Source organism: Carcharhinus amblyrhynchos, chromosome 3 (genome assembly GCF_965287045.1).
Source record: "Carcharhinus amblyrhynchos chromosome 3, sCarAmb.v2.hapA, whole genome shotgun sequence".
Lineage (NCBI taxonomy): Eukaryota > Metazoa > Chordata > Chondrichthyes > Carcharhiniformes > Carcharhinidae > Carcharhinus > Carcharhinus amblyrhynchos.
Genome location: NC_137326.1, coordinates 95,516,891 through 95,542,928, shown reverse-complemented (window position 1 = coordinate 95,542,928; position 26,038 = coordinate 95,516,891). Strand labels below are relative to the sequence as shown.

The following is a 26,038-nucleotide window of genomic DNA, read 5'->3' as shown; positions in this document are numbered from 1 at the left end:
CCCTAGTAATTGACTCTTCCACCCTGGGATAAAGCTCCTGATTATTCAGAGTCATTGGAAATTTCAAAATGTGGCTTGATTTTCTTTAAGGCAAGAGTATTAAAGATTATGGAACAAAGTTCAGTAGAAATATTTAAGTCGTAGGTCATCTTTGACCTAGTTGCATGGAAGCACCGGTTCAAAGTCAGAATGGTTTACTCCCTGTTCCTCTAGGTTTAAAGGGAGCAAGCAGGATTCATATGATGAATACAGTGGCAGGATCATCCCCTGCTACCTTGCTTCTTGTTTATTTACCGTGCTGAGGTGGGCTGAGTGGAAAGTCTTTGAGTAAAAGCTGCAATGTTCTTTGACTCAATTACTTTAAGGTACAGTGGAATAAGAAAACCACAAGTCGCATCTCAGGGAAACAATGTAGTAAATGATTCAAGAATATTCCGATGGTTTATCTTCAAGTATTTGTCCTGAAACTTAACTGAAAAATTATATTTGTGAGCTTTTCTGAACTTAACACTCGATAAGCTACCAGAAACATTGAGCTGAATCTAAAGCATCACATCCTCACATGGCATCGGGTGAATGGCCCTTGTTTCTCTAATGTGCACAAGGCACTGCCAATAGCTTGGGGTCATGCAGAATTTTCCCTTCTAATAAGGATCAAAGTAGTCCACAGCACACACAAAATAACAATGTGGATTTTTTTTGTGGTTAAGTTATTTGAGTAATCAACATGAACTTCCAGCACAAGGGGATTCTCAGAGTAACTTCATTGCAATGTTAATGTAAGCGTACTTATGAGATGAATAAATAAACTTAAGCTTTTGGCTATTTATTACCCCAATTAGCATGCAGCAAGTCTCACTAGTAGCTGAACATAAAGGTGAATCTCTCCATATTGAGCAATTATTACTTCAGGCATATAAATGCTCAAAGATGATGTTTAAGTTCCATTCACAGTGTGATGACAATGCGGCTAAGGCCTCCATTTGCTACCAATCCTTATCTATCCTTGAGAAGGTAACGGTGAGCTGCCTTCTTAAACTGTTGCAATTCATGTGGTGAAAGTTAGGAAGGAAGAGTTCTAGGATTTTGATCCAAATGATGATATATTTCCAAGACAGCATTGTGTGAGAATTGAAGGTAATGTTCATCTCATACACCTGCTACCCTGGTTCTTCAAGCTGTAGGGGTTACAAGTCTGTAAGGGACTGTTGAAGTAGCACTGGTGAGTTGCTGCACTGCATTTTATACCGATGGCACACATTGCTGCAACTGTGTACCGATGGTGAACTGAATGGTGGATGGGTTGCCAATCAAGCAGGCTGCTTTGTCCTGGAGAGCATTGAACAGAACTCATTCCAGCAAGTGTAGAGTATTCCATCCCACTCCTGACTTCTGCCGAGCAGATGGTGCAAAGATTTGGGGTGTTGGAAGATGAGCCATTTGCTGCAGCATTCCCAGCCACTGACCTGCTCTGGTAATCACAATATGTATTTATCATACCTCAGTAAAATTGGAAAGGGAAGTATGAAAATAAATATCACCAAAATGCAAAGAGAAAGGAAACCCAGAGTGGTGGCATGAAGTGGAGTCTGTGGCCTCATAACTGAGTTTACAGCACCCTCCTACCTTGAAAACATTCTGTGTCCTTTACAGCAGGATTCTCCTTTCCAACAGACCTCTGTGCCAGGTTTAACACCTGAAATCAAAGGCAGGAGCAAATGTTCTTATTGCAGGCATTCTGTCTTAGAGACTGAACAGGAGCACAGAGAGACAGAGAGAGAGAGAGACCTAGATATGAGGACAGAGAGATACAACACTGGCTGTGGGGAAGCAGGGAAAAAGTTGCTTTTTGCAGAATGCTGATACAAGCTGGTTGAGGAGAGGACACTAGCAAGAATTTGAGAACTCTGAATGATTTATGATAGCATGGCCAGGAGAGTGGGAAGAGGAATTATTGCAGACTTCTGGAGGTCGGATGTTTGGGATTTCTTACAGAGAGAGAGAGAAAGAACCTTTGACAATAAAAGGAGGAGAAGAGAGCCCATTGGAAGCTGAGGATAACTTTGGACTGGATTCTGCGAAGACTGCAGTAAGATTTCTCTGGTCTCCCAAGCCCCACTATAGCTGCCAGCGAGAACAGGGAATTTGGTGCTCAGCCAAACCTTCATTCACTGCAGTAGGATGGAGGATCCTAGCCACTGGTGAGGTCAAGAGAATTCTGGCCTGTATTCCTGCAAACAACATGATAAGAACATAAGAAATAGGAGCAGGAGTAGGCCATCTAGCCCTTCGAGCCTGCCCCGCCACCCAACAAGATCATGGCTGATCTGTCGTGGCTCAGCTCCACATTCCCGCCCTCTCCCCATAACCCTTAATCCCCTCTCTCATCAAAAACCCATCAACCCGCGTCTTAAAAATATTTAGCGAGGCAGCCTCCACCACTTCAACGGGCAGAGAATTCCAGAGATTCACCACCCTTTGAGTGAAGAAGTTCCTCCTCAACTCCGTTCTAAACCACCCCCCCTTTATCTTGAGGCTATGCCCCCTAGTCCTACTATCCTTTCTGAGCGGGAAGAGTCTCTCCACCTCTATCCTATCCATCCCATTCATCATCTTATAGGTCTCAATGAGATCTCCCCTCATTCTTCTAAACTCTAACGAGTACAAGCCTAATCTATTCAGCCTCTCCTCATAGCTCAACCCCCTCAACTCCGGAATCAGCCTAGTAAACCTCCTCTGCACTCCCTCCAAGGCTAAAATATCCTTGCGTAAGTACGGCGCCCAAAACTGCACACAGTACTCCAGCTGCGGCCTCACCAATGCCCTATACAGCCGCAGCAAGACCTCCCTACTTTTATATTCAATCCCCCTCGTGATGAAAGCCAGCATCCCATTCGCCTTCCTGACCACCTGCTGCACCTGCAAGCTGGGTTTTTGCGACTCATGCACAAGGACCCCGAGGTCCCTCTGCACCGTCGCATGCTGCAGTTTTTCTCCACGTAAGAAATAATCCTTCCTACCATTATTCCTACCAAAGTGGACCACCTCGCACTTACCAACATTAAATTCCATTTGCCATTTCCTGGCCCATTCGCCCAGCCTATCTAGATCCTTCTGTAGACTCTCCCCACCCTCCGCACAATTTGCCTTTCCACCAATTTTGGTGTCATCAGCAAATTTCAACACCCTACACTCGGTTCCCTCCTCCAGATCATCTATATAAATGGTAAATAGCTGAGGCCCCAGCACCGACCCCTGTGGCACTCCACTAGTCACCATCCGCCAATCCGAATAGCACCCATTGACCCCCACTCTCTGCCTCCTATTTGACAACCAGTCCTCTATCCACGCTAACACCCTACCCCCAACTCCATGCCCCCTGACCTTCTGTAATAACCTCTTGTGAGGTACCTTGTCAAATGCCTTCTGAAAATCCAGGAAGACCACATCCACCGGCTCTCCTCTATCCACCGCCCTAGACACATCCTCATAGAACTCCAGTAAATTTGTCAGACACGACTTCCCTTTAAGGAAACCGTGCTGCGTCTGCTCTATCAAGCAGTTCCCCTCAAGATGCCTCGCTATTTCCTCCTTGATGACGGATTCTAACATTTTACCTACAACAGACATTAAACTAACAGGCCTATAATTCCCTGCCTTTTGCCTGGCACCCTTCTTAAACAACGGCGTAACATTAGCAGTTTTCCAATCTTCCGGCACTTCACCGGAATCCAGCGACGTCTGGAAAATAACCACCAAGGCATTCACTATCACCTCCGCCATTTCTTTCAGGACCCTCGGATGCATTCCATCCGGTCCTGGGGACTTGTCCACAATCAGCCCCCTCCAGTCTGTCGAGCACCACCTCTCTAGTAACAGTAATGTCATCGAGACCCTCCAGTCCTACCACCTTTCCATCTCTTAACATCCGGCAAATTATTCACGTCCTCCTCCGTGAAGACCGAAACAAAAAAGTTATTCAAGACCTCTGCCATATCCCCATCCCCTACCACTAAGTCCCCTTTCTCATCCTCTAAGGGACCAACATTCACCCTAGCCAGCCTCTTCCTTTTTATATATTTATAAAAACTCTAGCTTTTTTTTTATATTAAGCGCTAGCCCAGCTTCATAGTTTCTCCTACCCTTCTTTATCAACTTTTTTGTCAATCTTTGCTGACATTTAAACCTCTCCCGATCCTCTTCTCACCCACTACTCTTAGCTACTCTAAACGCCTCCGCTTTTAATTTAACACTTCCCTTCACCTCCTTCGTTATCCATGGCTTATTACCTCTCCTCCTACGGTCCTTTTTGACCATCGGAATAAATTTCTGCTGAGCACCAAGAAAGATCTCCTTAAAGATCCTCCACTGCTCCTCAGCAGACCTACCTTCCAACGCGCTCCCCCAGTCCACCTTCGCCAATTCTTCTCTCATCCTACCATACTCCCCTCTGTTCAAACAAAGGACGCGTGTCCGGGAACCCACTTTCTCCTCCTCCATCTGCACCAGAAACTCCATCATACAATGATCACTCTCCCCAAGAGGATCCTTCACCGCAAGTTCCCTAATTCTACCCGCCTCATTACATAGCACCAGATCCAAGATAGCTCGCTCCCTCGTCGGCTCCAACACACACTGTTCGAGGAAACTATCCCAGCAGCATTCCAAGAACTCCTCCTCGAGCCCACCGCTTCCAACCTGGGTCGACCAATCAATATGCAGATTGAAATCCCCCCATAACTACGGCTGTCCCATTCCTGCACGCCGCACTTATTTGTGTTGTAAAGTATAAATGCAGTGCAGTGTTATCAATTGTGTTAAGAAATTAGTAAGAGTTTAGTGTATTAGTTGCCTGCCAAATAATATTTATTTGATGTTGGTTTTGATTTTGTTGTTGCGGTAAAAGTCTTAGAGCTTAAAAACTTGTCATACGATTCCTTTGAGTAGGTTATGGGGAAATTCAAAACTCTTTTTAAAAGATTTCAGCCTCTATGGGATTGTAACAGTGCTGACTGACTCGGTGAGTACTGGGCTGTGGATGTCTAAGGTACAGTTATACATGTAAAACATCTAAGATACAGTTATACATATCTCTCCATCCCCTAAAAACTATTCTAAATACAGGTATTTGTAAATGAATTTCCTTATCAACTCACTCTGGAGGCTAGAAGTGAAATAACAAGTGGAAGCAAAATGATTGTAAAAAATGAGGTTAAGAAGTTCAATATCTTATGATGCCAAAAAAAGGACCAACATAGCTGCAAAAATGAATGCACGAATAAAAATGCATGTGATGCCATACTATAGACGTAAAAAGAACATTCCAATCTAAAATGTAAAATTTAAGAAACCTCCTCTCACTGACCAGGCCACTAACAATGCTGTTGGCAAGAAACCCAAAAGGTTATGAGATTTACTGAAATAAAGTTTGAATATATTAGCAGCTTCTCAATGGTCATTACAGTTTTAAAAATCTCAGCACAATATGTTGCAAATTCCTGCAGATCTGACTTGCATTTCTCTCCTTATCCTCAGTGAAACTCCACATTCATCAGTGGAACCCCACAAACTTGGACTCTGTAATAAATGTCACCCGATTACAAGGCAATGGAAAAATAGGTGTATTTTTTTCTCCATTCTGTTCTCTTAGCTCTGCTCCAATAGCCATTTTGCAAGTATGAAAATGATTAGTATTGGTGTTTTGTTTTAAACCAGCGAGGCACCACTACAGGCAAAAATAATCTTGTCATCCTCTGGAGCCTACACTTGCACATTGACTCCCAGAGATCAAAAAGAGGAAGCCCTAATAGATTTTCTCCAGTCCAGCGCAAGGGCAAAAGTCAGATGTAGCATCTCAACAGCTCCCCAGCACTAAGTGGATAGCTATCCCACCTATAGATGCAGGACATTATTGCACTGATGAAAGGACATTTACAGTCTTAGGCAAACAGAGGGGATTATTCCCACAAATGTTGGAAAAAAACCACAATTGTTGACACTGAAATTACTGAATGAAGTCACACTTACTTTGTATGGATAACTCCAACCACTTTGTGCCCTGGCAGCTATTGCACGGACCCTAAAGATCGCTTCAGAATCAGCCTTCAACTGAATCTCAAAAGAAGAGGCATCTATTCCGGAATAGGTTACACCTGCTTGCTGTGGAATAGCTGCTCCATTATTGTTACCAACCTCTTGCAGATGCACATCGAAAGATTCCACAAAGTCATATTCTGGAACCATCCAAAATATCTGGAATAATCAAGATTCACATTGTTTGTATATCCCTCAACATTCTCTTTGCAAATATTTCTGGGTTTTATCTCTACATTTAGTTTAGAATGAAATCCCATAATTGAATGGATAAATTAAATTGCAATTGCTCACTTTAAAGTCAATCCTCCAATAAATAGCCCATTTGGATTTAAAATATAACAAATTAACCACATCTGCTCTTTATTACATTTTAAAATATTCTGAACTTTGAATCCTGAATGTATATACTACCCACCTTCAGACACTTGAATTGCTGAGGTCTACATTATATTCAACAACATTCCTCTGGGAAACTTTAATTAGATAATGTTGAAAAATAACTCACATTTATCAGAATAAAACCTCAGTGCTGAAATGGTAATATTGAAGGTGATGGGTGAATTGTTAAAGAGTAACTAGTCAGTGGGAATAGAACATTTCTCAATACATTTTGACTAGGGTCTGCGTAAAGTATCTCAAATCTGCTATACTACAAAGCAGATTGACCAATCCTTAACTCTAATTCCTAAATTATGAACATAGCAGCTTTCCCCAGTTGTCATACATCAAGAAATGTATGCAGAGCCAGATTAAGTATAGGAAAGCATGGATTGATTAAAAAAAACAATCCAATCCATTCAAACGCATACATTTCTAAAATCATTAAATGGCAATTAACATGGAGCAGTACTACCAAAAAACTATCTGATCAATTTATTTGAAATGATTATGTGAAGGAACAACTATCTAATTATGCCAGTGAGGCAAAATTATTATCCAAAGACATGTAGGTAGCTTGGCAAGATGGTCTTAAAGCAAAAAACGGACCGGGATAGGGAAAGCATCCCACACAACCTTCATGATATCCCAACAGGAGCTTACCCTGCAGCACTTGGCATTGTTTTTAAAGTTTTTTTGCCTACTTCTGGTGGCTGCAGTGCCCAACATTCCCAGTGGTGCTGTTAAGGCTGCTGAGCTACCTGTAAAGTTCAGGTTGATGCCCTGCTATTTGCTTACACATACTGTTGACATGCATTTTCTGATGATGTTGGGCCATATGCCTAACCAATAAAATTCAGGCGAAAAGTGCTAGTATTTATGTCAGTAGTGTTTGGATTTTAAAATGTAAGAAAGGTCCTATCCGGCTTGCCAAAGTCATGTGACCTCTGCCATGTGGCACAGAGATGGTGGCAGGGGATCCATCTTATTTTATATTATATGTGAGACTTATATGAGACTTCTTGCTGCACTCATTGGACAGCCCCGGAGGAGGCAGGGGGACAGGGTGGGGGGGGGCGGTGCACAGGCTCAGATGGATCTCTGGTTGGCGGGGGGGAGGGGGTGGTGGAGTATCTCCCAAGTCCATCGTCCCCCCCCTCCTCCTTCACCCCGACCCCCCCAACAACCAGAGATCCATCTGAGCGCACCCCCTTCCACCGGGAGACGCCAGCGGAAGGCCAGGAAGATGCTGCAGGCTGTCCAACGAGTGCAGTAGGAAGTCTTACAACACCAGGTTAAACTCCAACAGGACTTTAACTTGGTGTTGTGAGACTTCTTACTGCGTTCACCCCAGTCCAATGCCGTCATCTCCACATCAACAAGTGCAGGTCAGAAGGATGGTGGAGGGAGAGCAGCAATCCAGGTAGGTTGGGGGTGTGCTCTGCCAAGGGGGGTGCCTGCCTCCTGGGGGAGGGGGGGAGGGGGGAAACCTGATCATGAGGGTGGGGGCTGGCTCCTGGGGGTGTCTGACCGTGGAGGGGATCTGCCGGGGGTCTGCCTCCCGAAGGAGTCTGATTGCGGGGGATAGGCTGCGTCCCAGGGGGGTCTGATTGCAGCTCATCCTCCCCCCCCCCCCGTTTCACCACGCCACCCCCCAGCTTTCTCTCTGTTTTGTCTTTTGCGCCCGGGGTGCTGTTTCAGTTTTTTTTCAATCTGTGCACGCACAGTTCAGAGCTCCGATCGTTCCAGCAGCGCTAAGCCCTGCCCCACAGCATGGACCAGGCCAGAGCTGGCAAAAAGCATATGGACGCACTGGAATGAGGATTCCACACTCAGATCCGTTCTACTTCTGGATCTGCCACTTAGCCTCCGATTGGTAAAATCTGGCCCAGTATGTATGCATGTGATGTATTCATAGCGGTTAAGGTGAAAGAGTTCAAATCAAAGGTCTTTGTTACCCTGGATGAGAAGGATGATTACTGGCAAATGAAACTGGATAAAAGTAGAATTTTTATCAGTACATTCCGGATGCTCTTTAAAAGGTACAGATGATTGTGCATGCTATTTTGAATTTCCAAGGTCCCAAAAGTGTAAAAATGTATACTGCATGAGATAGAATCATAGAATCCCTACAGTACAGGCCCATTGAGCCTGCACTGACTCTTTGACAGAGCATCTCACTCATGCCCTAACCCCAGAGCCCCATGTTTTTATCACGCTGATCCCCTTAACCCCACGTATTTCCTATTCTAATCCCCCTATCCTACACATCTTGGGACACTAAGGGGCAATTTAATATGGCCAATCCACCTAACCTGTACATCTTTGGATTGTGGGAGGAAACTGGAGCACTCGGAGGAAACGCAGGCAGACACGGAGAGAATGTGCAAACTCCACACAGACAGTGACCCAAGGCCAGATTTGAACCCAGGTCCGTGGCACTGTGAAGCAGCAGTGTTAAGCCACAGTGCTAGTCAATCATCTTCCCAGGGTGGATAGTGGATGACCCGCTCGTCTAAGGTTATGGGGCTACAAAGGAAGAAATCATGGCTGAGCCCAATCAGAATTTGGTGTGAGAATTCACCAGGTGAACCTGAAACTGAATAAGTGAAAGAACTGCAAAAAAAAATGCCTGAAGTCAAGTGCATGGATCATGCATTGACAACAAATGTTTTTGCCTGGATCCTGATGAAGTGAGAACGGTGGCAACAATGCAGCAAGCAACAAATGTGAGAGCAGTGCAATGGCATGCTGGATTTGTGAACTTCCTAGCAAAATCTCTTTGCCTAATTTGTCATTGGAGTGTGAAACATTACGCAAGCTCACTTGCTATGGATTTGCAATGGTACTGGGGGCACAGAGCAAGAAGCAATTTTCACTGAAATCAAACATCCAGTGATCACAGCACCATTATTGAAATACTATAACATCAATTGTGAAGTCACCTGGCAAGTGACACTAGCAAGACAGGTCTTGGAGCAGCACAGACAATCCTGTTGCATTTACATCCAGGACGTTAACACAACAGAATGATGCTACATTCAGATTGAGAAAGAATGCCTAGCTTTGCTTGTTAGCAATTTCATTACTACCTGCTTGAGAGAGACAACCTAACAATGAAATCTGACCACAAGCCACTTCAAAGCATTTTTCTCTAACCCCGTACTGTCTGCTCCAAAGTGACTGCAAAAAATGTTACTTTGATTCTGGAGATATCATTTGGGTGTGACATACGAGCAACACCAGCAGCTGTACATCATGTCAGGAGCAACACTCCCCATGAAGAAGTTGTGAATGCCATAATAAAATGTGAGATCTTATGGAAATCTTACGTTACGGATTTCAGACATTGTGATGAGTGATAATGGCCCTCAGTTCAGTTCAGTAAAGAAAAACATTTTCACCCAGATGTTGGTTGGAGTCTGGTACAAAGTTCCTGAGTAGTGGTGGGTTGATTGAACTATTCAAAAGGGAATTGGATTATATCTGAAAAAAATGTGCAAGCCAATGAGGATAAGACAGGGGAGTGAGAGTCACTGCACACTTGATGGGCCAAATGGCCTCTTTCTGCACTATAAAATTTGTACGATTGTGTTATTTTGTGAGTTCATGAGCAATTAATTCATCTGTCTCACGAAGGATTGGTAAATGTAACACAATACATCATCTCTATATTATTACTGTCAAATGGAAAAGGCTGAGGCAGCAGTGAAAATTACTAAAAGAATCATCAAGAAATCAAGAAAATCTAGCACTGATGTATACCAGGTAATCTTTGAGTGGAGAAACATGCTGACTGAAAGCATGGGAAATAGTCCAGTCTAAAGATTAACATCATAGAACATAGAACAGTAAAATACAGTAGAGGCCCCTCAACCTTCGATGTTGTGCCGAGCTATGTCCAAACCCAAGATCAAGTTATCCCATTTCCTATCATTCTGGTGTGTTCCATGTGCCTATCCAATAACTGCTTGAAAGTTCCTAAAGTGTCCAACTCCACTATTACAGCAGGCAGTGCATTCCACACGCCAACCACTTTCTGAATAAAGAATCTACCTCAGACATCCCTCCTATATCTTCCACCATGAACCTTATAGTTATGCCCCCTAGTAACAGCTACATCCACCTGAGAAAATCGTCTCTGCAATTCCACTCTATCTATCCCCCTCATCATCTTATAAACCTCTATTAAGTCACCTCTCATCCTCCTCCACTCTAAAGAGAAAAGCCCCAGCTCCCTCAACCTTTCCTCATAAGACCTACCCTCCAAACCAGGCAGCATCCTGGTAAATGCCCTCTGCACTTTCTCCAATGCTTCCACATCCTTCTTATAGTGAGGTGACCAGAACTGCACACAATATTCCAAATGTGGTCTCACCAAGGTCCGGTATAGTTACAGTATAACCCCATGGCTCTTAAACTCAAATCCCCTGTTAATAAACACTAACACACTAGTGGAGTGCCCCAAGGGTCGGTGCTGGGGCCTCAGCTTTTTACCATTTATATAGATGATCTGGAGGAGGGAACCGAATGTAGGGTGTCGAAATTTGCTGATGACACCAAGATTGGGGGAACGGCAAATTGTGCGGAGGGTGTGGAGAGTCTGCAGAAGGATCTAGATAGGCTGGGCGAATGGGCCAGGAAATGGCAAATGGAATTTAATGTTGGCAAGTGTGAGGTGGTCCACTTTGGTAGGAATAATGGTAGGAAGGACTATTACTTACATGGCGAAAAACTGCAGCAGGCGACGGTGCAGAGGGACCTCGGGGTCCTTGTGCATGAGTCGCAAAAACCCAGCTTGTAGGTGCAGCATGTGGTCAGGAAGGCGAATGGGATGCTGGCCTTCATAGCGAGGGGTATTGAATATAAAAGTAGGGAGGTCTTGCTGCAGCTGTATAGGGCATTGGTGAGGCCGCAGCTGGAGTATTGTGTGCAGTTTTGGGCGCCGCACCTGCGCAAAGATATTTTGGCCTTGGAGGGAATGCAGAGGAGGTTTACTAGGCTGATACCGGAGTTGAGGGGGTTGAGCTATGAGGAGAGGCTGAATAAACTAGGCTTGTACTCGTTAGAGTTTAGAAGAATGAGGGGAGATCTCATTGAGACGTATAAGATGATGAATGGGATGGATAGGATAGAGGTGGAGAGACTCTTCCCGCTCAAAAAAGACAGTAGAACTAGGGGGCACAGCCTCAAGATAAAGGGGGGGGCAGTTTAGAACGGAGTTGAGGAGGAACTTCTTCACTCAAAGGGTGGTGAATCTCTGGAATTCTCTGCCTGTTGAAGTGGTGGAGGCTGCCTCGCTAAATATTTTTAAGACGCGGGTTGATGGGTTTTTGATAAGAGAGGGGTTAAGGGTTATGGGGAGAGGGTGGGAATGTGGAGCTGAGCCACGACAGATCAGCCATGATCTTATTGAATGGCGGGGCAGGCTCGAAGGGCTAGATGGCATACTCCTGCTCCTATTTCTTATGTTCTTATGTTCTTAAGCCTTCTTCATGGCTCTATCCACTTGAGTGGCAACCTTCAGAGCTCTGTGGATATAAACCCCAAGATCTCTCTGTTTCTCCACATTCCTCAGAACCTTGCCGTTCGACCCTTAATCCTCATTCAAATTTGTCCTACCAAAATGAATCACCTCGCACTAATCAGGATAAAACTCCACCTACCACTTTTCTGCCCAGCTCTGCATCCTATCAATGTCTCTTTGCAGCCTACAAGAGCTCTCCATCTCATCCACTACTCCACCAATCTTGGTGTCATCAGCAAATTTACCAACCCACCCTTCAGCCCCATCTTATGGATGGCCATAAAACATTAGACAGGGGTTGCAGGTGGAGAGGGGGACTGGTGGTGTTGAGATGGCGGTGCGGGCTCATTGGGCCGAAGGGCCTGTTTCCCGGGCTGATTTTGTTCTTTGTTCTTCTAAGTCATTGATAAAAATCACATATGGCAGAGGATCCAGCACTGACCTCTGTGGTACACCACTGGTAACTGGCCTCCAGTCTGAAAATTTTCCCTCCACCACCACCCTCTGTCTTCTATGAGACAGCCAGTTACTTATCCAATTGGCTAAATTTCCTTCTATCCTGCACCCCCTTACTTTCTTCATGAGCCTATCATGGGGAAACTTATCAAATGCCTTACTAAAATCCATGTATACGACGTCAACTGCTCTACCTTCATCTACACATTTACTTACCTCCTCAAAGAATTCAATCAAATTTGTGAAGCAGGACTTACCCCTCACGAAACCGTGCTGACTATACCCAAACTACTCTTCCAAAAGCAAAAAAACTACTGACACCAGAAGTAGCAACAGGCCTGAGTGCAAAAATCAAGACAGAAAGTCAACTTTCATTTTGACAAAGCAGCCAAATCATTGCCAAAGTTGAGCATTGGAGAGCTAGGCAGGGAACAGATTTTCAATGCTCTCAACAAGAATCAGCACACATGGAAACCTGGGACATGCATAGAGTAGTTGTCACCTTGATTATATGCAATGGAAGTGAATGACTAAATATACCTGTGGAACTGCAGGCATATAACGCTGCTGATTATGAAGATGGGATATCCCCAACTATACAGAGGACCAAGTATCTCCAACAACAGTTAACACGACAACAACAAGCACCACAGAAAACACACTCCCCAGAGAAAGAACATCACCCAGGTGAACAGTCAATGGAAACATGCATGTGTACTATTAAGAGACCTGCATGATTTAATGACTATACATACAATGCATATGCGGAAACTGACTGGTATAATGAACAGCTTGTTAATGCACGAGAACAGTTGTGGTATCATGGGCAACTTGGGTAACTTACTGTTACACATGATAGTGCTAGCAAATTTAACTTTAGTTTCTTATGGAAAGCAGGATGTTTTTGGTTTTGAAATGCAATCATGTCAGAAGGTCCTATCTGGCTTGTTGTAGTCAGCTGACCTCTGCCATGAGGCACAGGGCTGAGAGAAGCCACCTTTCATTGAGTTAATTAAGACATGGTACAAGAAGCACTGTAATTCTTTGAGTTTGTAACAAATACTGTCAATGACGGCACCACTATTGTTCTCCATTTTCATGAATGGATTAGGCTTTGGAATCTGAAATACAATTTCAGAATTTGCAGATAACATCAAATAGTGGGATATAGCTAATGTAGACAAGGACTGTGACAAAATACAGGAAGGCAGAATGGGTGTAATTATCAAATTCACTTCAACAATGATAACTTTAATAGGTACATGTTGGTAGAAAGAATAAGGAGACCGCATAGCCTATGAAAAAATATCTAAATGGGATAAAGCAATGGTAAGAGATCTGGGATATAGATACAAAGAATCAGTAAGGCCATCTTTTTAAAGCAAGCAAAGCACTAGGTTTGTTTTCTAGGCGAATTAATTCCAACTTGTTAAACTTGCATTGATTAGATCAAATTTGGAATATTGTAAACTGTCCTGGATTCCACAGTATAAACAGGAAACAGAAGCAATGGAGAAGGTGCTGGAAATTGTTACTAGAATGCTTCCAGACTTGAGATATGTTGTGTGTTTCTGGAAAAATTGAAAAGGCTGGGGCTTTTTTCTCTTGAAAGGAGAAGACTGAGGAGTCAGTTGAGTCTCCAAGATAATGAAAAGGTTTGACAGCCTGTTGAACAAGAGAAGATAATAGAGTTAGCCTAGAACCAGCAGATTAAATGTCAAGATGAGAGATAAGCCCAAACATTACTGAGGGGAAAGCACAATATGAAATCATGTGGCAGAAAAGAGTCAATAAGGAGAACAAGGGACTCTGTCAGCACCATTCTCAGCCTTTATCATCAACATTTACATTCCTTTTGTCTTTTTGCCTATGTCATTCTTATCAATTACAGCACCCCCCCACCGCACAACCCTCATCCTCACTAGTATAAATCTTATTTGATTTTCCTTTCTTCAGCTCTGATGAAGGATCATATCCTGACCCAAAATGTTGGCTCTGTTTTCTCTCTCTCTCTGCAGATACTGTCAGACATTCTGAGATTCTCCACATTTTCTGTTTATGTTTTGTGAAGGAGAACACAGGACTTGGCAGAATGTGTAGATAGGCCCTGATATTTAGTTTTTAAGTATACAATACTCACAGGTATCTGGCATAGTACCTGAAGGGTATTTGAATCTGAAAAGTGCATGACCATGCTTGATTGTACTTTGCTTATGCATTTTGATGCTGAGATTAATAAAAGCGAGACAATAAAATGCTAGTGTCTAAGTCTTATACACAATTCAACTTTGCAACCAATGAGCAATTCAACATTGGAAAGGTTGCGCTCTGTCAAACCTATGACGTTGAAAACTGGAGACAGTTGATACTGGACTGACATAATCCTTGAATTAAACTTGACAAGTCCTGGGACAGGAGGGAAGTTCTTCCCACAACCTATAGTCTACAGTAACAACAATGCAGCAAGACAAAGCATAAGGAGTACATACACATGTGATTGTAACTAAATTGCATTAAGTAAAACAAATATGCATTTAAGTTATGTAACATAATGACATGCTAGTTGCTTAGAAAACTAGTCAACCTACTTCACAGTCCTCAACTCTTGTAGTCACCTAGATAGGGGGAGTTTTTGTTAGGGGTATAAATAATATGGGAGATTATTCAGCTCCACATGAGAGCTAGATCCAAAAGGAAAAGAATTTTAAAAATGTCTGACTGAGAAATAGAGAATGTTTGACCAACACTTGAAGCGATGATTGGAATAATATGTACAGGGTATCAATAGTTGAAGAGAATGTGACTGCTTGATTATACTCTGTCTGAATAATTTATTTTGGCTTCTTGTGGATTATTTGGTTTGATCTGATTTGTTGTTATCACGTGTATTAGTGTACATGAAAAGTATTCTATCTTGCACGCTATACAGACAAAACATACCGTTCATTGAGTACATACAGAAGAAGGAAAGGAGAGCATGCAGATGTAGAGTTACATTCATAGCTGGGGTGTAGAGAAAGATCAACTTAATATAAGGCCATTCAAAGGTCTGATGGCAACAAGGAAGAAACTGCTCTTGAGTCGGTTGGTACGTGATTTCAAACTTTTGTATCTTTTTCTCGACAGAAGAAGGTGAAAGAGAGTATATCCAGGCTGCATGGGGTCCTTGATTATGGTGGTTGCTTTTCCAAGGCAGCGGGAAGTGTAGACGGAGTTGACGGATGGGAGGCTGGTTTGAGTGATGGATTGGGTTACATTCACAGGCCTTTGTAGTTTCTTGCAGTCTTGGGTGGAGCAGGAGCCATACCAAGCTTTGACACAACCAGAAAAAATGCTTCCTACGGTGCATTTGCAACTCCTGCTTCTAAGTCATATGTTCTTATCGCAAAGCCAGGGTCACTGAGTATTTTTAAGGTTGCGTTAGATATATATATTCTTGATTGACAAGTGAATCAAAGAGTATAGGGGTAGACAGGAAAATTGAGTTGAAGCCACAATCAGATCATCCATGCCAGAGCAGGCCCAATGGGCTGAATAGCCTCCTCCTGCACCAGATTCATAATTGTGTGATCTCTTCATGTCAGGTTTAATAAATGTAAAAGAAGAAATTTCTGGCATCTAAGACTAGCACTTAATTCAATTTTAGTTAATGAATAATTCAACACAGTAATGCAATTTTTCCATTTGTATGAGAAACTAAAACTAGGAACCAAAAATATAAAATAATCGCTGAAATCTAACTGGGAATTTTGGAGAAATGTCCTTAACCAGAGAGTATCTAGAATGTGAAGTGCTATTTGAAAAAGGCTAGGAAGTTTTACTGGTTCTGGACAACGTTCTGTGTTCAATGAACTCTACCAAAAAACACAGGTTAATGTTGGTCAATACCTCAGTGCTATTTGTGAGACATTCTGACACACAAAATGGCTGCTAAGTTCAGATACAAGGAAAATGGCTGAACTTCATAGTATGTGAATTATTTAGGACTTCATTAGGTATACTTTCTTATAAATTGTTCTGTCTGCCTTTCTTTTTATCTCTGGTGAAGGATTTTCCTCCCTTGTGTCAGTCTAACCTGGTTTGATAAAAGGCTAATCTAATGAGTCCTTCTAATGAATTCCTGCCTGATTATATCCTCCCATAGCAACTCTGGATGTCTGGCTTCCTCAATACAGAGGTTTTGGACTGAACACCTCAAATTTAGTTGGAAATCCAAGGGAACACACATGAGCAAAAAAACATTTGGAACTGAATTCAACCGATTCATAATTTCATTGCATGCTTTTGTTACCTTTAATGGTGCATTATGGAGGTCACAGTGGTCCTCCGTGTCAGCTTAAGCAAATAAAACTGCTCTGGAAACTGCTACATTGAATGGCGAAATCTATGCTAGAAGATGCATTCCTGATATTGCGATATTAATTATATTTCTTCCAAAGAAGTTCCCTTTGGACCCACTACTGAAAGCAATGGTGGGAAATTTGAATTGTCCAGATATGTGGGTTTCAGTTCAGGCAGCAGGTTAAGAAACAGTTAAAACTGTTGACACGTCCAGAAGCCAGCAAGAACACATTGAATCCACCTTTAATTGAGCTTCTTCCACTTCCAGTATCTAGATGGCTTTTGTGAAACAGGTGGGATTGGAACATGTAAAAAGTGACTATTAAGCACCTGTTTAACTCAGAATTCTGGCTTTCCTCTGTGCACGCAGATTTAACAACACCAGGTTTTAGTCCAACCGATTTATTTGATAGTAAACGCACAAGCTTTCGGGTTAGTCCCTTTGTCAGGTGAACTTTGTCAGGACTAACCCGAAAGCTTGTGCGTTTACTATCAAATAAATCGGTTGGACTAAAACCTGGTGTTGTCAGACTTTTTACTGTGTTTAGCCCAGTCCAACGCCGGCACATCCACATCACACAGATTTCACAGAGCAGGCCCAATGGGCTGAATAGCCTACTACTGCTCCAAATTCATAATTTGTATGATCTCTTCATGACAGGCTTAATAAATGTAAAAGGGGAAATTTCTGGCATCTAAGACGGGAACTTAATTCAATTTTAGTTAATGAATAATTCAACACGGTAATGCAATTTTTCCATTTGTATGAGAAACTAAAACTAGGGACCAAAAATATAAAATAATCGCTGAAATCTAACTGAGCTTTGTGTAACTCTCCCTGGAAACCAAGCAACAGGACAATTCAAATTGATGGGGTTGACCCAATGACAGGCAACAATGGCTTAGAAAACGGATCTGACACTTGCCTCCTTGCCTAAGTGAAAGGCTTTTGCCCACAGGAAATGTTCTGAGTTATTTTTTTCACTGCTTTAGAGGCAATTTCCAATATTTTCTTGTTTGGATTATATTTTCCTTTGATCTGTACTACTTAGTTGTCAGCCTTCACTGCAGCATGGGTGCAACTTACATGCTCTGGACCTCAGATGAGAAACAAAATGCACAACAACACCATTGACAAGAGCTGAAGCAACACCAGCCAGAACAGCAACCAGAGGAGCAGCAGCCAGAGTGACAGCCAGAGCAGCAGCAACACTAACCAGAGCAGCAGCAGCCAGAGTGACAGCCACAGCAGCAGCAACAGCAGCCAGACCAGCAACACACTATCAGGTGGTCACTAATATTTGCAACCTCCTAGAAGAAGACCTCCTGCTAAGTGGACTAGTTGGGAGAGCAGCATCAGCAGCCAGAGCAACAGCAACCAGAGCAACAGTAGCCAGAGCAGCAGCCAGCCAGAGCAACAGCAGCCAGAGCAACAGCAGCCAGAGCAGCAGCCAGCCAGAGCAACAGCAGCCAGAGCAACAGCAACTAGAGCAGCAGCTGCCAGAGCAACAGCAGCCAAAGCAACAGCAACCAGAGCAGCAGCCAGTTAGAGCAACAGCAGCCAGAGCAACAGCAGCCAAAGCAACAGCAAACAGAGCAACAGCAGCCTAAGCAACAGCAACCAGAGCAACAGCAGCCAGAGCAACAGCAGCCAGAGCAACAGCAGCCTAAGCAACAGCAACCAGAGCAACAGCAGCCAGAGCAACAGCAGCCAAAGCAACAGCAGCCAGAGCAACAGCGCACCACCAGGTGGTCACTAATATTTGCAACCTCCTGGAAGAAGACCTCCTGCTAAGTGAACCAGTTGGGAAGCATTGCCAGCGGCTATCACAGTCACCATAATGCTGTATTTGTTTGCCTCCAGCTCCTTCCAGTATGGCAAATCTTATGCAATTTCACAATCTGTTGCCCACAAGCGCAACTCCCAGGTGACTGATGCTAGGTTTTTCATTTGTGTACACTCCCCACTAATGAGAACAATCAGAATGAGTAAATGTTAGGATTTGCTGCTGTGGTTGATTACAAGAGCTACAAGCAATCATTGGTTGCCTAAGTGTGGAAATCATGTCACCCCCGCTTCCCCCTCCCCTCTGGCATTCTGCACTCCCATCCACATCCAGGAGTATCCATTACCCTAAAGGGAGGTCAATCCAGTAGTGTTCAGATGGTCTGCAGCCACAGAAAGCCCATTATGTATTTCTGTGTAAGATTTTCAGGGTGTTGTCATAAGGCATCTGTTTTGCTGCCTCTGAGTGTTTTACACATCTTGAAGCTGAGTTAGTGTATAGCTCTGTGGAGACAAGGACTACCCTCTAGAGATGTTTCTCATGACATATAGAGTTCACAGAGGACCTCAAGCACTGTCAGGCAGGAAATGTGCAACAAAAACCCCAGGAGTAACAGAATCACAACAGCAATAACCAGAATGCTGAACATTTGATTCTGGTGCTTGGACAAATTTGGCTGCACCATTCCATTTGGGATAGTCAGGGTTCCCAGAATGGTAAAGGAGCATCAAAGGAAGAGTAACAGGAAGAGGATAAAGATGAAGAAAGATGAGGGCGGCACAGTGGCCCATTGATTAGCACTGCTGCCTCTCAGCTCCAGCAACATGAGTTTGATTCCCCGCTGGAGTCACTGTCTGTGTGGAGTCTGCATGTTGTCTGCATGCATTTCCTTTGGTTGCTCTGGTTTCAAAGTTTAAACTTTATTTATTATTGTCACAAGTCAGCTCACATTAACACTGCAATGATGTTACTGTGAAAATCTCCTACTTGCCATACTCTAGCACCTGTTCGAGTATACTGAGGGAGAATTTAGCCAATGCACCTAACCTGCACGTCTTTTGGACTATGGGAAGAAATCGGAGCATCCTGAGGAAACCCATGCAGAAATTAGGAGAACGTGCAGACTCTGCATGCACAGTAACCCAAGCCGGAAATTGCTCTTCCCACAGTCCAAAAGATGTGCTGCTCAGATGATTGGCCATGCTAGATTCTCCCTGAGTGTACCCCAACAGGTGCTGGAGTGTGGCACCTAGGGGATTTTCACAGTAACTTCATTGTAGTGTTAATGTAAGCCTTACTTGTGATATTAATAAATAAACAAACAAATAAACATATACTGGGGGCACTTGTAGTCACAAATGTGGCATCAAGTGATGATCATGACACATATGATTCAGGCATGCTTCAATTAACCTGAGGCAGTGCAACCACCTGGCCCACTCTGCCCCCAGCACCCAGCATAAAGCAACTGCACTAACAACAATGTATCCCTTTTACAGATACCCAGAGCTCTTCTCCCTCTCCTGTCACATTATGTTGACACAAGATGGCAGTTGGTGGACAACAATGGGCAAGATGAGAAAATGGAGCAGAAAAATCAATTTATCAGTGCATGAAGAATGAGTTAGAAATATGATATTGGGCCCAATTCACTCCCTATCTCCACTGCACTGGTCGAGTAGTGTAGCAGGGTAGGAAATTTCAGAGGGAGGCCAAAATCAGAATCGCATCTGATGCCCTGCAGGTCACAATTCTCCAGGACCATTTTTTTTGACATAATCAGCTGCCTGCCAGGCAAGGGCACAAGGCTGATTTTAATATTCATGATGTAATTTATATGTATTTAGCAAGCTCCAGACGCTACTGTCCAGGTTAATTTTGCTTTCAGACCTTGCTTGTGGAGGTCCACAACCTGGGGGATCACAGCTTGTCCCCAGCAATGGGGACCAGAAGTGACGGCCTCGCTGGTGAGACCAGAGACCATTGAGGCTCACTGGGAGGTCAGAATCAGGGGCTAGACAATGCCCCTTGAGCAGTGTCAACCTGGTACTCCCAGCCTGTGACCTTGGCAGTGCCCACCAAGCACCCTGGCACTGCCAGCCTATTACACTGGCAATGCCAGTGGAGGGGAGGGAAGGTGGGACTCTACATCGGGAGTTGGGGGCTAGTGGTTCGGCTGGTGATTGGGGTTATGGCTACCAATTAGGGGAGGGTTAGAGGGGAGGGGTTCCAAGGCGAGCGATCAAGTGTCAGGGCTGGCGATCAGGAGATGGGTGATCAGGGGACAGTGGGGAAAGGTCAGGCCCTGTGATCTGGGGTCAAGCTGGCAATTGGAAGGTCAGTGATTGCAGGGGAGGGATCAGTGTTGGCAATCGGGATATCAACAATTGGGGAGAAGGTTGCGGGGGAGACCAAACAACTGGCTATTGGGGGGAAACACTTCGAATTACTTTGGGAAAATTGCCCCCAGTGTTTGGAATTTGCCTCAAAAAAATTTAAATATCGAATATGTGTGAAAGCTGGAGTTGTTCACAATGGCGGTTACAGTGGGAGGGTGTCAAGATACGCCCTGGGCATTGGTACCTTACCAGGTGACAATATCCAGGGGACACTTTGCCTACCTGCACCTGATCCTCCTGGGGGGGCTCATTGTCCCCTTTCACTCCAGCAGGGTCGGGCCACTAGCTCCCCGAAACTGGAAGCTACTGTGAACCCTGCTGGAGTAAAATACCCCTGGCGGGATGGGAGAGGTTAGCGGGCCTGGAGACTTCAGTGCAGGGCCCGCTAATTGTATGTGAAAGATATTTAAATGAATATTTAAATCGTTTCAGCACCTCCCTTCCAATTTCCGGCGCAGAGCAGACGCCGCTGGAAATCCGACACTGGGAGACAATATCACGGTGGGAACGTGTACGTGAATCCTGCGCATCGCAGCGGGATGGGAGAATCACGGCCTTTGTGTTTAATAATACCTAAATGAATGCCCTGTGCAAATACAAATCCTGTATCTTTTTTCTACCAACTCAATGTACTGCTATGCTGTGGGCTTCAGCAGAGCTACAGTCAAGCTGCTCCGACCGCTCCTCTGACAGGTAAGGAAAATAAATATTGTAGCCCCACATGGCAGAATCTACAAGTTACTTCTTGCTGTTCACTTCGACAAATCAACTGCTGCCCAATTAAAAAATGTCATCAGAAAAAAAAACAGAAAATGGGTTCCACAGACATGTATTCTCACACAGTCCAAGAAAATAAACTACCAGAGCAAAAAAGCCATAGAAGCTGGAAATCTGAAATAAAAACCAAAACTCCTGGAAAAAACATGGCAGATCTGGTAGTACCTCTGAGACAGCAACAAAATTAACGTTTAAGATCCATGAATTTTCATCAGAGCTAGGAAATGTTTGAAATATAATAAGTTTTGAGTAAAGTTGAGAAGAAGAATAAAATGGAAGGTCTATGATAGAGTAGGTCAAGTTGATTGTCATTTCAATTCTCCACATTAATCTCACTCTGATCTTTCCATCCTTGGCCTGCTCTGCTGCTCAATGAAGCTCAATGCAACCTTGAGGAACACATCCTTATCACTTTGCACTTTGCAGGCTTAGCACTTTGCAGACTTCTGTCTCAAAATTGAGTTCAATAAGATTAGATCACAAACTCTGCCCCCATTTAATTTTGCCTTTTTTTTCCTGGTATAATTTCTTTCACTTAAATTTCCATCTTATTTTGTTTACTTTGTGTTTGGATGGGAGTTGTTTGGGATCTTTTCATTCACACTTTTCACTTGCTTCTTTACTCATTAGCATTCCCTTTGGCCCTGTAGCCATGAGATTGATTGACAGTTAGGGCGCTATTTTACGAACACGCTCGCGCAAGACCGAAAATTTCCACCTGAAGTCAACAGACATTTCTGCCCACCATGGGTGATGGGCAGGGCAGTCGAATTCCAATGTTAATCTCTCCAGCCCAGTACCCTGTTATACCATTTACGTGTGCTCTCAGGCCTTTTGTTAAGTGCTGGCCATGGTTTCTTGGATAAATGCTCTGTGATGGGAATGAAAACATAAAACAGTCTATATGCCTAGTCTAACAAGACAAATGTGTAATTGCTTAGGATCAGGCCTGCCTCTGATTCATCCACAATTGTCTTCATCCCCTATTCCTCACTGGAATGGTTACTGAGGGCTGGTAGTGACAAGTGTAGAACTATAAAGCAGCATGAATCATTAGCTTCAGTGCAGAAGGGGTTGCTATCTAACCATACAATCCAAAATTAATGGATATTTTGCTTGACTGATTTCACTCACAATAATTGATCATCTCATTAATCAAAAGTCATAATGTGATCATGCTGCTTTTAAATGACCAATCTGATTGCTTTAAGTTTGATTGGCAGAGCTCTTGGTAAAGGTATCTGAAGACATGTTAAGTAGATTTATTCTTAAACAGGAATGAGTCATTGGCCCACTGTAATTGTTTTAGTGGCAACTGTTAATCATTCCCAGAAGGAAAAAATAAGTAAAATCTATGCCAGGATTTCTTGGATGGTGAAGTTTCCCTACCAGCTATCTGAGGAATTGGCAGTGAATACATTGCCACTGCTACTAGCTACTCCACAACCACTTAAAGCTCAATGAGTGTTAGTTGGCTGAAGGCAGGACTTACCCCTCACTCAGGAGGAAGTTCTGCCTCAGAAAGCTGCTATGCAACTTGATTGAATGATGGGTCTGTAGCCCCAGCAACCCCAGAAGCCACAATGGACAAATCTGGGACTACAAGCAGCCCCCAGAGTCTAAGAGTGAGATTTTCCGATCCTACCCACCACCAGGGTTGTCTAGTCAATCCTCAATCCATGCTAATATATTACCCACAATCACATGAGCTCTATCAAAAGACTTCAGCAAATCCAAATGCACTGCATGTTCACTAATTATATTTTAACCCAGTATGTTAACTCCTCAAAATCTGATCAGCTTGTCAAATGCAATTTTCCTTTTCTAAAACACTGTTTCATCTGCTAAGCATGGAATCTTCTGAAAAATGCATTTGCAGCTTACCTTGGCTGTATTTTCATGCAAAATATGGTGGTAAATAGTTGGTGGCACAAGAATATCAGTATCCACTTCATCGCCTTGGCTGGTCTTCGAGGCGTTTTCTTCTGGACTAACCTCACTTACAGAGCTGATAGCATTTCCTTTCTGTTCTTGTTGATCTTCAGTAGTAGTTTCCTGGGATAATTCTGATGGAATTGAGTTTATTTCTGTTTCTTTAGTTTCTGGTTGTGTTTCCGCGGGAACAAAAGTTTTCTTCTTACTTAAAGGTGATGCTTTCTGGCTTTGCAACAATTCATGTGTTTTTGTAATTGGTGAAAAAATTTCATTCATTTGGGCTAAAACTTTTTCAAAGTCCAATTTAGGCGGCTCAGCTTCCTTTATCAATAATTTGTATCCAGGTACATTAATATTTGCCACTTTCACCTTTAACCGTTCTATTAAATTGTTAACGGTTTGCAAGAGTACAAACTCATTCATTTCTTTGACTGCTTCCTTGGCAAACTGAATCAAACCTTCCGTACCTAACACTTCTTTGGCTGTTTCTTCCATGTAACGGTTTATACTTGCTACCTTCATATTTATTTCATTGTCAAATAGTTCTTTAACCTGTTTCTCATGCTGTCTGAGTTGATCGTGTAAGAGCATAAATCCATCAGATACCTCCTGCTGTAACTTGGTTTTATTCTCTTGAAGCTTGGATTTAAAAATACTCAGCCTCAGCAAATCATTTTCACTTTCATCCTTAACTGAAAGACAAACAGAAATAACTTTGCAAAGTAATTTATAAAAATGTCCAAATTCGCCTGTGGCATGGACCAAAGGCTGTTAAGCTGCACCAATACAAATATATTTACAGACATGCTTATCACTCAAAGGCACTATATGAATAAAGATTGCCCCCTTAGAAAAGATATTGATGACCAAATCCATGTAAATGTGTTTCAACAATGTTCAATGGACTGCTGGATAGACTGAGAGTCCCACTGCTACCTGCTCCTCCTCCATTGTAGATAAGGCTCTGTCCCACAGGATAGGCGTGAAGTAATGAAGACATTGTATAAGAACAAAAGCAATTGAGGGGATTGTGATACTACTGGGGTATCTCACTCCACTGGGAAGGCCTTTGCCAGAGTCATTCTGGTGAGGCTTGATCAACCACTCAACATAACATATCTATCTGGTGGCACAGAACAAGTAAATCCACAGTAGACATGAGCTTCTTTCTACATCAACTTTGATTGGTAGAAGGATTAGAAGGGACATGAGGAAAATTTTTTTCACCCAGAGGGTGGTTGGTAGGTATCTGTAATTTGCTGTCTGATTTGGCAGTGGAAGCAGAAACCCTCAACTAATTTAAAAGATACCTGGATCTGTGCCTAAAGTGCTGTAACCTGCAAGGTTGTGGACCAGGTGTTGGACTATGGGATTAGATTGGCGGGGGCTAGTTTTATTTCTTTTTTCCTTCTTTTTGTACCATAATTTTGCTATGGTTCTAAGGTTTATTATTAGCTTCTGAAAAGCAGCAGTTGGCTATTCGGTGTGCAGATATACAAAGAAGAAGGTAAAACAATAATGATAGCTGATTCAGTAGTTAGGGGAATAGACTTTTCAGTAGCCATAGACATGAATCCAGGATGTGTTATCTCACTGGTACCAGAGTCAAGGATGTCACTGAGAGGCTGTAAAATCCTTTAGGGTGGACAGTAAACAACCAGCCATCATAGTGCACAGTAGTATGAATATCATAAGCAGAAAAATGCAGCCCTGCGGTCAGAATTTAAGAAGCTAGGTATGAAATTAGCAAGCAGGATCTCAAAAGTAATAGTGTCTGAATTACTCCCAGTACCACGCTTAGGTAGGTATGAAAATTGAATGATAGAGTAGATGAAAGTGGCTGGAAATGTGGTGCACCTACATCTGGCTCCAGACCCACAGCAATGTGGTGATTCTTAACTGCCAATGAAATGATGTGATGAGCCACTTGGCTTAAGGATAATTAGACATGGGCAATAAATGATGGCCTTGGCAGTGAAGCCCACGTACCCATGAAAGAATAAATAAAAATGCATTTGCCTTTGTGAGACAGTTCCGAACAAGAATGATAATCCCAAGTTTCCCCAGTTCAGGATGATGGAACATTGAGACTGGTTCTGGGGGAGATGGGACCCTGTGAAAACCAGATAGCTGCAATCAAAAAGAGCCAATTCTGAGTTCCTCACAGAGCAATTTCCTAATGCTGTTGGGAAGGGTTTAAATTATCTTGGCAGAAGTGTAGGTAACAGGAGGAAATATCAGAGAGGGATATTAGGGTGTACAGAATACCAGGAGAGATAGGTAGCATTAGAAGAGGGGATAGTAATTTATTAGGTGGGGTTAGAGTAAGGGGGAAAGTAATA

At 43.2% G+C, this 26,038-nt stretch overlaps 1 protein-coding gene across 1 annotated transcript in view; it reads right to left on the bottom strand.

Moving 5' to 3' along the window:
- The window catches only part of LOC145341458 (uncharacterized), a 49,348-nt gene that overhangs the window by 3,272 nt on the left and 20,038 nt on the right, over nt 1-26,038 (bottom strand). The window contains exons 3-5 of the mRNA XM_080186423.1: nt 23,646-24,388; nt 6,028-6,252; nt 1,627-1,696 (exon numbers count right to left, since the gene is read on the bottom strand). Of these exons, the coding sequence (XP_080042549.1) occupies nt 1,627-1,696; nt 6,028-6,252; nt 23,646-24,388 (1,038 nt within the window). The remainder of the gene's footprint in view (nt 1-1,626; nt 1,697-6,027; nt 6,253-23,645; nt 24,389-26,038) is intronic.